The sequence below is a fragment of the Microcaecilia unicolor genome, chromosome 5, assembly GCF_901765095.1.
Source record: "Microcaecilia unicolor chromosome 5, aMicUni1.1, whole genome shotgun sequence".
NCBI lineage: Eukaryota > Metazoa > Chordata > Amphibia > Gymnophiona > Siphonopidae > Microcaecilia > Microcaecilia unicolor.
This window is the reverse complement of record NC_044035.1, coordinates 224,721,315-224,738,899: the sequence shown is the minus strand read 5'-3', so window position 1 is coordinate 224,738,899 and position 17,585 is coordinate 224,721,315. Positions and strand designations below refer to the sequence as shown.

Sequence of the window (17,585 nt, the reverse complement as noted above, 5' to 3'; positions counted from 1 at the left end):
GGGTTCCGTTGGATGACATCACACAGATGTGAGAATACTGATAGCCTGCTTGTCCTTGGAGAATTAGAAGTTCATCTGATAAGGAAGTTTGGACTAAACATCGCAGGAACTCTCCAGTTTCATAAATCGTCGCCAAAATGTATGAATTCTGAAAGGGTCAAGTAAGCACCAATTATTATGCTTAGACGGAAGAATCTCATAGATGCCTTCTAAAGTTACCAGTGAAAAAGAACCCTACAAAATCTGGTTCCAGATGTTAATGCCACCTCAGGTTAGTAGCAGGCTCATTGATGGAGTTTATAACCACCTTAGATGTTTAACAGTGCCTGACAGACTCATGAAAAACATGTTCTTTATTCACAAAATAATCAGACCAAATCTGTGAGTCAGTCTGTGCTTGTGCAGCTGTGAATATAGTTACATGCAATAGGTAATTTAAAGTAGCAAATAGAAACAGAGAAAAATGAAGGCTGATAAAAACCATATGGCCTATCCAGTCTGCTCAATCATGCCATCTACTCTCCCTTTCACTCCCTTAGAGATTCTATGTATTTATCCCAAGCTTTCTTGAATTCAGTTGCTGTTTTCATCTCTATTGGGAGGCTATTCCATGAATTCACCACCCTTTCTGTGACGAAGTATTTCCTATCTCTTTTCACCTTCATCTTATGCACTCTCATTCCAGAGCTTCCTCCTGTGCATTTATGCTATGTAGGTATTTAAATGTCTCTATCATATCTTCCCTCTCCCACCTTTTTCCAAAGTATACATATTGAGATCATTAAGTCTGTCCCCATACGCTTTATAAGACCACTAACCATTTTAGTAGCCGCCTTCTGGACCAATTCTATTCTGTTTATATCTTTTTGAAAGTGCAGTCTCCAGAACTGTACACAATATTGTAATGAGATCTCTCCAGAGTCTTATACAGGGGCACCATCACCTCCTTTTTCATACTGGCCATTCCTCTTTCTATGCACCCAAACATCTTTCTAGCTTTCGTCGTTGCCTTTTCTACCTGTTTGGCCATCTTATGATCGCACACAAAAGTTCTTCATCTCCTATACTGTACTGTTCCCTCGGGTTTTTGCAGCCGTACATTTTTTAGCAGTAAATCTTAGCTTCCAAATTCCAGACCATTCTTCAATCTTTGCTAGGTCTTTCCTCATGTTATCCACATCATCATGGGTATCTACCCTATTGCAGTTTTTGGTATCATCTGCAAAGAGGCAAAACTTACCAGACAGCCCTTCAGCAATATTGCTTACAAAAATTTTAAAAAGAACTGACCCAAGAACTGAACCTTGAGGCATACCACTGGTGACATCCTTTTCCTCAGAGTGAGCACTACCCTCTTTCACCTTTCATTGAACTAGTTCCTAACCCACTCAGTCACTTTAGGGCCCATATCAAGGGCACTCAGTTTATTTAAGAACATAAGAATAGCCATACTGGGTTAGACCAATGGTCCATGTAGCCTAGTATCCTGCTTCCAACAGTGGCCAATCCAGGTCACAAGTACCTGGCAGAATCCCAATTAGTAGCAACATTCCATACTACCAATCCTGGGGCAAGCAGTGGCTTCCCCCAACTCCATCTCAATAACAAACTATCGACTTTTTCTCCAGGAACTTGTCCAAACCTTTTTTAAACCCAGATACACTAACTGCTGTTACCACATCCTCTGGCATCGAGTTCCAGAGCTTAACTATTCTTTGAGTGAAAAAATATTTCTTCCTATTTGTTTTAAAAGTATTTCCATGTAATTTCATTGAGTGTCCCCTGGTCTTTGTACTTTTTGAAAGAGTGAAAATTTGATTCACTTTTACTCATTTACTGCACTCAGGATTTTGTTGACCTCAATCATATCCCCACTCAGCAGTCTCTTTTCCAAGCTGAAGAGGCCTAATCTCTTTAGCCGTCCTCATATGGGAGGAGTTCCATCCCCTTTATCATTTTGGATGCTTTTCTTTGAACCTTTTCTAATTCCGATATATCTTGAACACAATGCTCTAGGTGAGGTTGCACCAAGGAGCGATACAGAGGAATTATAATATTCTTGGTCTTATTTGCCATTTCTTTCCTAATAATTCTTAGCCATTAAGTGCTTAACCACGCTACTACCATGTATGTGTGTAAGAGTGCACTTACCTGCATGGATGGCAGTATTCTATAAATTTAAGCATGCAAAAGAGAATTCCATAGTGTCAGTCCCATTGCTAAAAAGAGAGTGCCAGCTATTTTAAGAAAGCAAACAATACCAATAGTAATTGCACATAATATACATTGATTCTGTAAATGAGATGACTGGCTGAACAAAGAGCCATATACAATACTGATCAATAATTCAGAAGTACATCCGTATAAAATCTGAAAGAACAAACAGTTTTAAAAGAAATATGTTTATGGATCGGAAGCCAATGAAGTCTGGCAATATAAGAGGATATGTTACAGAACTTGCTAAGACCCAAAATCAATCACCACTAAATCCAAATCAGCCTCTACTATCACAGCCTCTAGATCCAAAACCTTATTTCCCATACTATGGGCATTAGTATGTATTGCTTTCCAAATGTTGCCTCTTCTTCCAGTTTGTGTAGAGGCATTTAATGCTTCTTACCTGAATGATTGTACTTACCTGGGGGCTTTGATCATCCAACCCCAATGATTCTAGTTTAAAGCCCTTTTCAATAGGTTAGCCAGTCTGCTACTGAAAACACTTCTTCCCTTCTTTGATAGCTGGACACCATCTCTGCTCAGCAGTCCTCGGAAAAGCATCCCACAGTGAAGAATGTCACGTCTGTGGCCGTGACCACCCTCATACTTACCCTGTTTCTGGGAGTCAGTGGCTATGCTGGCTTCTGCTTGTCTCTGTGTCTGTCTCTGTCTTAGTTTCTCTCTGGCTCTGTGTGCTGATTGCCTTACTGGACCTCACCTGTGTGGGCTATGCCTCTTCCAAGATGGCTGCCGCCTCCTCTATGCCAGTATCCAAGATGGCTCCTGCTTGTCCTTCCTGTGGGCTCACTTCCTCTGTGTGTCAAGCCTCTGTTTGGAGGCAAGGAACTTCCTGCTGGTGGTGACTCATCAGTGAGTTCCTTTATAAGGAAGGCCTGTGCTTGCAGTCAGGGCCTTTGCATGGTCTGGTGTCATGCCCAGAGGCCGACAGGTTAGTTAGTGTGTTGCTGCGCTGCTTCTAAGCCTGTCTTCTGTGTGGGCTTATTGCCCCTCTGTGTGGGCTTGCCCTTCTGTCTAGTACCTGTGGGCTGCTTGCCCTTCTGTGTGGGCTAGTGCCCTTTGGTTCCCAGTACCTGTGGGCTGCTTGCCCTTCTGTGTAGGCTAGTGCCCTTTGGTTCCCAGTACCTGCGGGCTGCTTGCCCTTCTGTGTGGGCTAGTGCCCTTCGGTTCCCAGTATCTGTGGGCTGCTTGCCCTTCTGCGTGGGCTGCTAGCCTTCTGCCTTTAGTCTGTGTTTACAGCCTGCCCTACTCCTTGCTTGTATATCCTGTGTGCACATCCTGAACCTTGTATATCCTGTGTGCACATCCTGGCTGCTATCCTTCTGCCTTTAGTCTGTGTTTAGAGCCTGCTGTTCAGCCCTGGTTTCCCCGTCTGTTTGCAGCCTGCCCTACTCCCTGCTTGTATATCCTGTGTGCACATCCTGAACCTTGTATATCCTGTGTGCACATCCTGGTCCCTGCTTGTTCGTCCTGAGTCCTGGTTTTGGCTAGCTAGTGTTATCCGGTTTCCCGCTCTGCCTAGCTACCTTCTGTCCTGTGTGTCTACCTTGTACCTTGCTTGTATATCCTGTGTGCTTATCCGGATCCCTGCTTATGTATCCTGATTCCTGAATCTGTCTAGCTAGCGTGTATCTTCTGGGGGAGTTATCCTGTTACCTGCCTCGACCTAGCTAGTGGGTTTGCCCTGGGGGTATTCCCAGTCTCCCCTTCTTCCTTGCTTGCATGTCTGCCCTAGTCCCTGCTCCTGATAAGCTTCTGTCTGTCTAGTCTGTCTGGTGTGCCTGGCTTAGCGGCTGCGTGCAGCGCTTAGTGCAGTCTAGTATTGTTTCCCTGTGTTTCCTAGACCCGAGGTGGGTCCTCTGGATCTTCAGTTCCGGCCTTGCTCTACAAGTCCTGTCGGCCGCCCGCACGCTAGAGCTCAACTCTAGCAGAAAGGTGGCTAAGTGCAGGTGAAGTGGTTCCTGTTCTGCCGGTTCAGTTGCCTACTTCCAGTCCAGAGTTCCGGTTCGGTCCTTCCGGACGTCCAGTTCCAAGATGGTCTTGCCTGCCTCTGCCGCTCCACGGCAGGGGCCCAAGGGCTCACAATTCCCAGTGCTGCCTTGAGGACCTGACAGTTGCCAAGGCCCTCGAGAACGCGACAAAGAAAAACATAATCCGCAGTCCTGGCTCAAGGGGTTATGATGCCATGAACTAATTTTCACTTTTGTGCCTCCCATTTTTAGGACCAATCTTATGGAAAACCTTGCACAAATAGGGGTAAATTTTCAGCCAGTACAATAACTGGCAAAAGTTAAATGCCAGTGCCGCTATTTAATTGAATCCTTATATTTAGTGCTGTTATCTGTATAGGTAGTGGTGCAGAATGAATGGATAGTGCAGTGACCACATCAGCACAATCTGTTTAGTTTAGGTCTGCTATTTGGCAAACTTAAGCTAGCATACCACTTACCCTGATAGTGTCCGAATATCGCTGTTATCTAGATAATTTTCTGGCTTGCCCTCATTCCTCCCCTAATATTACCCGCAAATATATGGATTATATCTGGCACTTTAGCAATTTAAATGGTCCAATGTTATCCATATATTTTTTGAAATATATGAAACATTCCCAGACTAACCAATAAAACTCTCCCAACAATAGGGACAAAGCATAAGTAGGACATTTCACTTTACAATCCAGCACACAAAAAGATTCCATTCAAATTCTGGTGTCGCAACAGCAACACAAACGCCCTCCACTACCAGATAGGTGGTAGGAATGTATGTAAGTGGTGGTATTTTAGTCATTTACATGTGTTAAGTAGCCGCTTACATGTGTACATCATCTCTTATATAATACCAACTAGCAGCACAGTAAACGCCATGATTTGATGGCATGTGCTTTGCTGGTGGGCATTCACTTGAGCACGGTTTGAGTGGAGTGCACATGTACATACGTAAAATTATATAACACTACAAGTTACATATATTCTATCTAACATCTAGATGTGGATGTTTACACTATTTATTTATTTTATTTATTAGGATTTATTTACTGCCTTTTTGAAGGAATTCACTCAAGACGGTGTACAGCAAGAATAAGTCAAACATAAGCAAAAGACAATTACAGCAGTAAAAATATTCAAACAATACAAATTATGGCATAGTATGCTACATTACAATGTCAACACAATATAAAATAAAACATTTTAATAGACAGCATAAGGTGTAAGCAAAGATGGAACATAGAGATAGATAAGATAGAGTAACAGGAGTACGAAAATAAGGGACTAGTTAAAGAGAGTTGCAAATGAGGTCAGAAACTGGACTCTTAAAGCGTAATATCCTTAAGGCCTTAATATCCAAGAAGTGTAACCATGGCACATCAGCACACCCAGAAGTCTCTTTTCTTTTTCTGAAATGTACTGTTTATACAATTAACAACCCTCTTGCCTCTAAAGGGAAGCTAACCAAAATCGAAGACTGAAAGAAAGCCCTTCTGGCAAAGGAAACACTCTTGAGATTAGTTTTTCTCTTTTATAATAATGCTAAAATTTATTAGAGCAAATGGTTACAATAAAAATTATTTTATCCCAGTGTTACAGAAAATTGAATTCTTATTTATATCAGTCCAAATTTCAGTATAAGGAAAATAAAATCTGTGTGTGTGTGTGTGTGCCAGACTACCACAAATTGTGCTTGTCAGATTACTGAAGCCCCATTTTGTCCAATCACTTAATGCCTTATATTTTCTCTCTTATCTGGTATTCTTCAACTCTGACTTCTAAGGTCACCTTCACATAATTCTATTTCTTTGGTATTTTTCCCAAATATTCATTATTTGCCCTTTGCAACCCCAAATCTCCCTGAATATCTTAAAACGTATATTTCCTTCACTGAAAGTGCTTCTCTGTATTAGTTCAGAGTCTGTTTGAAACAAACAGAGGCTTTAAAGTTTATGGCCCATTATTTTAGGCCAAGCAAGCCTGTCTGTTAACTTGGCCCTGAGAAAGCCAAAAAGACACAGGCTATAGCTATAGATCATAGATAAGGGAATAGTTATATATATACAAAGCTGACTGATTTACAAAACCAGGCAGCTTTATACTAAACAGTACTTAATTGAATAAATGTAGATAGTTTACTCAGTCAGTAGATGTTCAGAGGTTCATGCCCCAAGGCAAGAGGCTTCAAAGTTCTAAGAGCTGTAACAGTAGATGGAGATGGAAATCTGAACAAAGGGAGCTTATTGCAGAGGTGGAAGAGTGGTTAAATAGATGAAAGCAGTTCAGAGATGGGATGCTGCGTTGTGCCAGGGGCATAGCTACAGGGGGCCTCGGGGCCCAGGCCCCCTCAATCTCGACTAAGGCCCCCCAGTCAGGTGCCCTGCCTGCCTCTGGACAGGATCCCTGGCTGGGCTGTGCATTACCCATCCCCTGGCGATGTCTGCACACTCTAAGCCTGTACCCAGCTCCTCCCTCCTGCCTTCCCTCGGTCGGACAGCCGCAGCCGAGAGTCTGTGTGGCGCTAAACTCTTGGTAACGGGCTGATGCTGAGACCTGAGGCTGCTTCTTTCTAGTGTTTTCCCTTTCCCCCTCCCTGCTGACATCTCGCATCTAACCTCTCCCACTCCCTTGATCGCTGTTGGTAGCGGCACTGCAGTGATTACAACAATCTGTCTCAGAGCCTCGGCCTTCCCTGCCACACATCCCGCCTATGCGGAACAGGAAGTTGTACCAGAGGAGGTGGGACGTGTAGCAGGGAAGTCTGAGGCAGACTGCTGTTATTGCTGGCTGTAGTGCCGCTACCGGCAGCGATCAACGCAAGTGAGAGGGATAATCGGACTGTGAGGAGGAAGGAAAAGGGAGAGACACTGGAATGGTGGGGGGGGGGGTGAGAAAAGAAGAAAGATGGAGGTACTGTTCTGCTGGACCTTTGAGAGGAGAGAGGTGATGGAACCATGTGGGTGGGGGTGAATGGAGGGCAGGTGGAGGATCTACAGGATGGAGGGAGAGAGGTGCAGGTCCTGCTGAGCTGGATATTTGGGGGGGGGGATGATGGACAGAGTGGAAGAGGTGCTGGATTGGGGGAGAGAAGGGATTTAGATGTGGAATAGCTGGTAGGAGGGAAGAAGGGAGACTGGACTTGGGGAAAGGGGAAGAGACACTGGACCGTGAATGGATGGTAGGAATTGAGAGCCAGACATATTGGCCCCAGTAGGGGATGTAGGAGGAAGGGAAGAGAAAGGAGAGTGTCAGGGAGACAGAGAAGAGAGATGCTTGTCATTGAGGGAGCATAGAGACAGGGACACAAAGGGACAATGCTGGACAGAGAGGGGATAAGGACACAGAGGGACAATGCTGGGAGGAACAGGGCCGCCGAGAGGGGGGGCAGGGGGGACAAAATTCCCCGGGCCCGGACCTCCGGAGAGGGCCCGGCGCCGCCGCCGCAGTCTGGCCCGCCCGCTCTCCATCGTTCCCTGGCATTGAACTTAAGCGCCTCACCTTCGAAAGCACAGCAAGCAGTGGCAGACCACTCCTTCCTTCCGTGTCCTGCCCTCGCCTGATGTAACTTCCGCGAGGGCGGGACACGGAAGGAAGGAGTGGTCTGCCGCTGCTTGCTGCGCTTTCGAAGGTGAGGCACTTAAGGTCAGTGCAGAGGGCTCGAGGGTGGAGAGAGGGCCCGGTGGCGGGTGGAGGGGGACCTGGTGACCTCGGGTGGGGGGGCCCTGGGGGCGGCCTTGTCCCGGGCCTGGCCCAGTCTTTCGGCGGCCCTGGGGAGGAAAAAGGGATATTTATTTATTTATTAGGATTTATTTACCACCTTTTTGAAGGAATTCACTCAAGGCAGTGTACAGCAATATTGGAAGATGCTGGACATAGGGTGAGTAAGAAGACAGGGGAGATACTGGAAATGGGGAGGTAAGAAAATGATGGGGGGGTGCTAGACATTGGATGGGGATGGGGACCATAGGCGGTCGGTGGCCCAACTGTTTGGGGAGGCTAAAGGGGGCGGGGTTAGGGGTGGGGCCAGGGGCGGGGTTTAGCAAGGTGGATGTGCTCCTGGTAGGGCTGCCACTTCCGCCCCTCATTCGTCTGATATACTGCTTTGCTGTGCTCCATCCCTCCTGCCTCACTCTATCCCCTTTTAAATGTCTTCTGGTGAGTAGAAATAATGTGGGGCGAGTACGAATCCACTTCAGCCTCCCCCTCCCCTGTCAAGGTGCAACACAAAGAGTGGAAACAGAGACAGCTCAGCCCTTCTTGAGGAGATGGGTTCTGCCTCCTCTGCCACTCTGAACTTAAGCTGGGCTCCAAGTAGTGTATGAGAAGGGAAGGAGTGCTGGAACCACCCCTGAAGGGTGGCAGAACATTGCGCACTGCTCTCCTGGACATACCTTGGTAGGCAGTCCCGGCGGAAGCCGTCTAACAGGCCGCGGCTCTTGAGCTGCTCCACGATCAGTGCGATGAGCTGCGAGTCCCCGGGTGGCAGGGAAGCGGGGTTTGTACCGCCACCCCCGGCTGCTGAGGGGCCGCCGCTCGATGCACTGCTGCTGCCGCTGTCCGCCATCTTCACCCGGTACCGGCTTCAAGACGCGAGGAAGCGGCACAACAACACAACCTTCCCTCAAATAATAGCAACCAATGGACTGACTCACTCGCACAGCAGCACACCTTCCACCCTAGTGCATGCCGGGATGCAGAGTCAAAAAGACTTAAGAGAGCGCGAGACCGGAAGTCTGGAGCCTGTGCACTACATGCTGGGATGTAGAGTCACAAAGGCTTGAGGGCGTGAGACCGGAAGTCCGTAGTCTGAGATGAGAGAGAGATCGGCTGGGGAGGCTTAACCTCCCCAAGCCTCTTATACCGGGCGCCTATGATGGGGACAAAGAGGGAATATGCTGGGCATGGGAGGAATAATGATATAATGGAGAAACTGACATGGGGGGTGCTGGATATGAGAGGGAGTATGGTGACGGAGAGATGTTGGATTGAAGTAAGGGAAGGAGGATATGCTGGACAGAAGAGGGTGAGAGAAAGAGAATATACTGGTCAGAGGAATGAAAATAGAGAGAGAGGGTGCTGTATAGAAGGGAGGAAATAGAAAGAGAGGGTGCTGGAAGAGAGGAGAGTTAGCAAAAAAAAACAGGAATAAGGATGAAGATTGGGATGATTGGGGTGAGGGACATAAAAAGCTGTAGGTAGATGTGGTTGAAAAAAGGAGATTGAATACTACAAATGAAGTCTGAGCAGATTGAGAGAGAGAAAAATAAATGAAGGAAAGCTGAAGGGAAAAGATCAAAGTTAGAGATGGATATAGGAGAAGAAGGCAGGAAGGGAGAGAAAAAGTAGGAGATGGACTGGAGATCTTGTAAAGAAAGTTAAGGAAAGAAAAAACTGGAGACTGAGACAAACATGATTGGAAAAAACCCCAAAACAACCAAACAACAAAGGTAGAAGAATTTTATTCTTAATTCAGTGAATAGAAAATATCAGTATCACAGTAAATTTACACAGGCTTTTTTTTATAGTTTGAAGCAGTGGCGTAGCCACCGGTGGGCCTGGGTGGGCCAGGGCCCACCCACTTAGGGTTCAGGGCCACCCAACAGTAGCATACGTTTAGTGGTAGCTGGTGGAGATCCCAAGTCTATCAGCTAAAGACTCCCTTTCATGGTAAGCCAAGGTGGAAAGAAGCGTTTTCTCGCCAGCTGAGATATTTTTTTGGTGGTGGTGGTGGTGAAGAACACTTGGTGCCCACCCACTTCTTGCCTAGGCCCACCCAGAATCTGTTGTTTGGCTACGCCCCTGGTTTGAAGCATGCAAGATGCTATTTCTTTTTCTCTAGTGTTGCATTGCCTACAGAGGGTGGCTTCTTGGGCTTTAGTTTACACATCCATATTTTAAGTTTGTGGTTACTTATTTTGTACCTGGCAAGGGTCTATTTGTGTTCAGTGTTTGTGACTGAGGCCAGGTAGTCTGTTTGCATGGATTTTCTGTTTAATCCTCTGTGTTGATGATCAGGCAGATAGGATCTGATAGCTAACTGCAGTGCTATTATCAATAGACCCTGGTTTGAAATTGTGTCACAAGATCGCATCTTAATGACTAGGGGTCCAGGTGGAGTAACCATCTAATTAATTTTTATTTATTTTGGTTTATCTGTTACGTTTTGTTTTTCTTCTCACGTAGGTTTCCAGTGGTCTACCAGGCCCTCCCCATAATCTTAACATAGTAGATGATGGCAGATAAAGACCTGAACGGTTCACCCAGTCTGCTCAACTGTCACACTCATTATCAGTTTATGATTAAACTAACAATGAATGTGGTATAAAATACTTGATCCTGCTCTTTCTTTTCCATTTATGGGACACAAACTGTAGAATCTGCCCAACACTGTATTTACTTTCCAACTACTGGAATTGCCATCAAAGCCCCCTCCAGCTCGTTCTAAACTGTCTTGCCATATACGGGACACAGATCATAGAAGTCTGTCTGGCACTGGCCTTAGTTCTTTACAGCTCGGGTCGCCATCTAAGCACCATTTGACATGTCAAGACATATGAAGTCATTTAAGTTTTGTTTTTTATACAATCCATTTCTGATTAGGGATCCTCAGTGTTCAACCTATGCCTTTTTTGAATTGTGTCACTGTTTTTTGTCTCCAGCACCTTCCTCAAGAGGGCATTCCAGGCATCGAACTCTCTCTCAATGAAAAGAATTTCTTTACATTACTCCTAAGTCTACCACCCCACAATCTCAATTCATGTTCTCTAGTTTTACCATTTCCCCTTATCTGGAAAAGATTTGTTTCTACATTAGTACCTTTCAAGTATTTAAATGTCTGTATCATATCTCCCCATCCCTCCTTTCCTCTACAGTATACATATTCAGGTTTTCCAGTCTCTTCTCGTATGTCTTTTGGTGCAAGCCCCGTACCATAATCACGAGACTGGCTCCATGCAGCAGAAGAAACTGATGTGCTATTAACTGCTTTTCCCCCTGCAATTGGGGAATGGTGAGAGAAGAAGAAAAACTTTAAAGTACATGCCAGTTGCTCCCCCTGAATCTTGGTACTCTAGACAACCACCTAGTTTGCTTAATGGAAGTGCCAGCCCTGATACTGAGGGAAGCTTCCTCCCAGCCACTCTCTCTATAACAGTTCTAGTGCTTGCCTGATACTGGAGAAAAAGAGGTAGCAGCAGGCTCTTGAGACCCTGGGTTCCCTCCTGGAGATGAGTCTATAAACCCAGAGAACTCTGGATCAAAACTTTAGAGTTGCCAGGTATGGTGAGAGGATGACTTTCAGACTTCTAATAATGCTTACTTGTGTACATGAGTTCTGCTTGAATGAAAGCATGACTAGAAGTCTATCTTCAAAAGGTGTCCCAGTGTGGTTGATTTAATGGTGTGTTTAACTTTGAGTACACCATGCCATGCTGGATCAGAGGAGACCTTCCAAATATCCTGCATGGAGTGGGAGAATCCTACTTTGGAGAGCCTTTTCCTGGCCAAATTCAGAAAACTCTTATGGAGAATCAGGAGCTAACCACTCAATTTTTCTCTGCTTGTACCTGACCTTGAGCAGCTTGAAATCTCACTGCTGACACTTTTTGCCATGAGATTAACAGGGAAGTGTGGGCTATGAGATTTAAAGCTATTCAGGGTTACAGTGCTGGCAGAAAAGTATAGTAGAGGAGGTGGAGTGGGGCAGAGAAGGACCTGGATTGGGACGTAGGACATCTCTGTTAGAAAATAAAGTGTGATGTACAGCTTTCACTTTAATATTTCAGTTGACATAACTTTAGAAGACAATTTGAAGAAATTTGATAGTAAGTACCGTGGAAGAGAACTGCCAGGCTATATCAATTACCAGACCTTTGAGATGATAGTGAGAAACCACATCCAGGAATTAAGGGTGCCAGCTCTGGAAAGTGGAAGGATATTGATAGGTGAGTCTAAACTTTTGAATTGTTTATGAGCTTTCTACCAAGGGTGTGTATAATTTTCAAATATCCCACAAGTTTTATGCAGTTTTTCAAAATGAGCATGTGCAAAGTACACATACTAACATCATCTGTGTAATTTGCACCTGCTTTTTGAACATGTGACTTATACAGTCTGTGCCAGATCCGGTGGTGGGAGGCGGGACTGGTGGTTGGGAGGCGGGGAATAGTGCTGGGCACACTTATAAGGTCTGTGCCAGAGCTGGTGGTGGGAGGCAGGGCTAGTGGTTGGGAGAAGGGGATAGTGCTGGCCAGACTTATACGGTCTGTGCCCTGAAAAAGGCAGATACAAATCAAGGTAAGGTATACACATGAGTTTATCTTGTTGGGCAGACTGGATGGACCGTGCAGGTCTTTTTCTGCTGTCATCTCCTATGTTACTATGTTACTATGTGACTGAGCCATGGCAAAATAGCAAACACATTTAAAAACAGAAAGAAGCAGTCACTGAATGAAGATAAGTAGATGACATATCCACATTTCCTTATGCCAGATTTTCAATCATTCAGTCCTTTAAGTAGGACTGCTGACTACGCAGTTCTAAATGTAAACAGATAACTTATCCATTTTAGTTAGGACAGCTACTTAATCACTCCTATTTAAATTGATAGTTATTTTGGATAGAACTGAATACTGGTGCTATCCAAATAATTTGTTCTGATCCCTGGAATGCCTCCCAGCTCTCTTCCAGATGCACATTTTTACAATTATACATTTAGAAAGTGAAGCCAAAAATGATATGGAAGCAGCAACAAATGTTCAACTTAAATGATTTATGCAGTTAACTCTAAAGTTAACTGCATGTATCATAGTAACATAGTAAATGATGGCAGAAAAAGACCTGCATGGTCCATCCAGTCTGCCCAATAGTCACATTCATTATCAATTCATGATTGAACCAACAATCCAACAATCCAATTGTATTACTAACAATATTTTACTTGCAAAGTTCCACTTTAAGATGTCTTCCCCTTCCCCACTGAGATATACAGCATTCAAAGCATATGATATGAATATGGTATAAAATACACATACATAAATGGCTCATTTTCAAAGCACATAGACTTACAAAGTTCCATAGGTTACAATGGGGCTCATTTTCAAACATGAAAAATCTCCAAAAATTGGTATAAATCTGCATTTGGATAGGGTGTTTTCATAAAAACTTCCAAATTGGTATTTTGAAAACCAATTTTTAGACATTTTTCTATGAAGTCCATCAGAAGTGCGTTCAAATCACAAGAGGGCATGTCAGGAGTGTGTTAAGGGCGGGATCTGGGCGTTCCTAGCACTTGGATGTTTTTGAGCCATAATGGAAGAAATCAAAAACATCCAGGGCTATAAGTTGCACATTTTGGTCTAGACCCGTTTTAATTAACCAATAAGCCTAAAAAAAACTGCCCTAAATGACCAGATGACCACTGGAGGGAATCAGGGATGACCTCCCCTTACTCCCCAGTGGTCCATAACCCCTCCCATTCCCCTTCCCTAGTCCTCCTTCCTGCTCTCTTCCTCTTCAGCCCAGCCATGCCCCACCCCTGCTCCTGGATACATGACAAACCTAATCAATCTACCCCCCAGGAATATATCCAGATCATCCTGTTCTTACTTAAACTTCCACTGCCCTAACTGCAACGGTCTCAAATATAAATCCATTTATGCATCCACTTTCTCCTTTATAAGTACACAACTATGGAATGCACTGCCAAAAGCTATGAAAACAATCCACAATCATCTTAATTTCAGAAAATCATTCAAGACCAGCTTATTCGGAAAGGCCTACCCCAAGGATCCAACATAAGTCCCTATATCAACAGATTAATGGACCAAATTGACCATTTTTACCCTTTCACCTTTTGCCCTTATACCCCGTTTTTTGATCTCCCTATCCTCTACACTATGTTATCTGTATAGTTACCGGATTGGTGTCTGCCTTTACAGTTTGATGTTAGCCACATTGAGCCTGCAAATTGGTGGTGAAATGTGGGGTACAAATGTGTTAAATAAATAAATAAATAAAATTAACCTAATCAGGAAACAGGATATCCTCACTGAAATTTGGCCATCTGTATTGTATAGAGAAGTGTAGAAAAATGTGCACAAAATACAGAGTTTATCACTGCTGTTTCCAACAGCCACAATAATTTTAAGCTGTTGATATTCAATTTTTATTTCATGACTAGTGAAAAAAAGGCCCGTTTCTGACACAAATGAAATGGGTGCTAGCAAGGTTTTCCTCGGAGTGTGTATGTGTTATGCTCTGTTACACTCCTCCAGAGGTGCAGCCTGCTCACGCAGGGTATGGGCATTCGAGGATGTGGCGGCCATCTTGGATGTGGTATCTCTAGGATAGGACGGCCATCTTGAAGTTGGCATCTCAGCTTGTGGCAGCAATCTTGGAGTTGAGCAGCTTCAGGAAGGAAGCCCATATTTGGGCGTAGAGCATCTCCTCTGATGGGGGCGACCATCTTGGAACAGCTGCACATGGTTGAGCCTAATCCCTGCACTATTTAAAGCCCTGTTTCCAGTCCTTCCTTGCTTCGGCTTCTATTAGCATAGAGGTTGTGGTCTTCATCTGTTCCAGTGGTTTCCTGTGTTCCTGACCTCGGATTGTTTACTGACTTCACGCTGTGTTGCTGCCTGCCGAGACCTTCGGACTGATTCTTGACTTCACGCCATGCTCAGTCGGGGCACAAGGGCTCACATCCCCAATCATAACAGTATGTGAGAGAGATGGAGTGTGTGTAAGAGATGGAGTATGTGTGTGAGAGAGAGAGAGACAGAGTGTGTGTGTGTTTGTCAGAGAGAGAGAGAGAGAGTGTGTGAGAGACAGAGTGAGAGTGTGTGTGAGACAGAGAGAGAGACTGTGTGTGTGAGCCAGAGAGAGTGTGTGAGAGACAGTGTATGTGTGTGTGAGAGTATGTGTGAGAGACTGTGTGTGTGTGTGTGTGTGTGTGTGAGAGAGAGAGAGAGAATGTGTGTGTGTGTGACAGAGAGAGAGAGTGAATGTGACATACAAAGAGTGAGTATGTGTGGGGCTCCGAGTTCCATGACCCCCTCCGTCCTTCCCTCCCTCCCTCTCCTCCCTTCGGAGTTCCAGGCCCCCCTTCTGTCCGAGGTGCAGGCCCCCCTTCCTCCCTCCCTCTCTCTCCTCTCCTCCCCTCCGAGTTCTTGGCCCCCCCTTCCCTCCGAGTTCTTGCCCCCCCTTCCCTCCAATTTCCATGTCCCTCCCCTCCCCTGCAAATTCCATGCCCCCCTGTCTTCGGAGTTCCAGACCCCCATGCGTTTTCCTTGTAGTGTGTATGTTTAGAGAGAGAGAGATAGAGAGAGAGAGAGAGTGTACATAAGTACATTAGCACCGCCATACCGGGAAAAGACCAAGGGTCCATCAAGCCCAGCATCCTGTCTCCGACAGTGGCCAATCCAGGCTTCAAGAACCTGGCAAAACCCCCGCCCAAAACAAAATTCTTAATAACGTTCAATGGACTTTGCCCTCAGGAATCTGTCCAACCCCCTTTAAACTCCGTAAGGCCAGCTGCTGTCACTACATTTTCCGGCAATGAGTTCCAGAGTCTAACTACACGCTGAGTAAAGAAAAACTTTATCTTATTTGTTTTAAATCTACCATATTCTAGCTTCATCTTGTGTCCCCTGGTTTTGTTGTTGTTTGAAAATGTAAACAAATGCTTCACATCTGTCCGCTCTATTCCGCTCATTATCTTGTAGACTTCTATCATATCACCCCTCAGCCGCCTTTTCTCCAAGCTGAAGAGACCTAACCTTCTCAGCCTTTCCTCATAGGGAAGTCGTTCCATTCCCTTTATCAATTTCATCGTCCTTCTCTGCACCTTCTCTAATTCCTTTATACCTTTTTTGAGATGCAGTGACCAGAATTGGACACACTATTCTAGGTGCGGTCGCACCATGGAGCAATAAAACGGCATTATAACCTCCTTGTGTTTGTTTTCCATCCCTTTCCTAATAATACTCAACATTCTGTGCGCTTTCTTAGCCGCCGCAGCACACTGAGCAGAAGTTTTTAACGTCTTATCAACGATGACTCCCAGATCCCTTTCTTGGCCTGTGACTCCTAACGCAGAACCTTGCATGACATAGCTGTAATTCGGGTTCCTTTTACCCACATGCATCACTTTGGAACATACCCCGCCCTAATCTCCTGTTTCCGCGAGGGCAGGCGGAAACGAAGTTACAGAGGAGGGCAGGGTGTGCTCCAGGGATCGCCGAGGCTCAGAGGCAGCTCTGCTGTCTGTCTTGCTTCAATCGCTGTGGCGCTGCTGCGGAAACAAAGTGGAAGGACCATGGGGAGAATGAAGGGGAGACGCTTACATCGGGAGCATTCGTGGACAGTCGGGGGCAGGGGTGCAGTGCACGGACATGCAACCACCTGGCTGGCCACCGTTGCTGGGGGGCCTGAGACAGGAGTGTGGGGGCCTAGGCCCACGAGGCCCCCTGTAGCTACACTACTGCTCCCAATATGTTCCTGGATGACCAAGACTTTCTTAACAAATGGTTCTGTATTTTGAACAAATGCTCACTAGATGTGATGATCCTGATAGCAGAAACTGCCAAAAATCGCAGTAAGCATAGGCAGTCGGTGGCCCAACTGTTTGGAGAAGCTAAATGGGGCGGGGTTAGGGGTGGGGCCAGGGGGCAGACCTTACCTCCATAATTGTCTGACAACACACAGAAAAAAAAATAAGTAAAAATAATAGTCACAATTAATACCTTTTATTAAATTTAGATATTAGATATGTATCATATGTCAAAGAATAAAGTGGTTGCTCAAAGCATATACTAACCACAATTGCTCGACTGCAAAACACTATGCACAACATTGTGCAAAAACACACTCAGAACCTTACTGTACCATAAATATTACACTGGGCAGACCCCAATACACCACCCATACGGAAAATGCAGACCGTCAACAATATGAAACAAGGGATCATGATATCGCAATTCTCATGTAGAATCATTGAACATCCTTTTAGGGTGGATAGTGTTCACAATGAGCTCCTTTTATTAACGACCATATGTAGATCCTTCAAGAGGTAGTGTGTCATGATTTAGGCTCTAAAACCCTTTCTGATGTTTGGCCAATACACAATCTCTCCACCGCAAAACACTATACACAAACTTGTGCAAAAACACACTCATAACCTTACCAAACCATAACAGCACTAATTCCAAGGACAGGACGAGCTACAACCTTATGCGTGGAAAGGCAGCACTGTAATTACACCGGGCTCTAAAACACCTACCAGCTTATTTTCGAAAGAGAAAAACGCCCAAATTCCGACCTAAATCGGGAGATGGACGTCTTTCTCTTGTGGGTGCCCAAATGAGC

General features: G+C 45.1%; 1 protein-coding gene across 1 annotated transcript in view; it reads left to right on the top strand.

Moving 5' to 3' along the window:
• The window catches only part of LOC115470562 (interferon-induced GTP-binding protein Mx3-like), a 155,614-nt gene that overhangs the window by 88,118 nt on the left and 49,911 nt on the right, over positions 1-17,585 (top strand). The window contains exon 10 of the mRNA XM_030203821.1: positions 12,005-12,163. Within this exon, the coding sequence (XP_030059681.1) occupies positions 12,005-12,163 (159 nt within the window). The remainder of the gene's footprint in view (positions 1-12,004; positions 12,164-17,585) is intronic.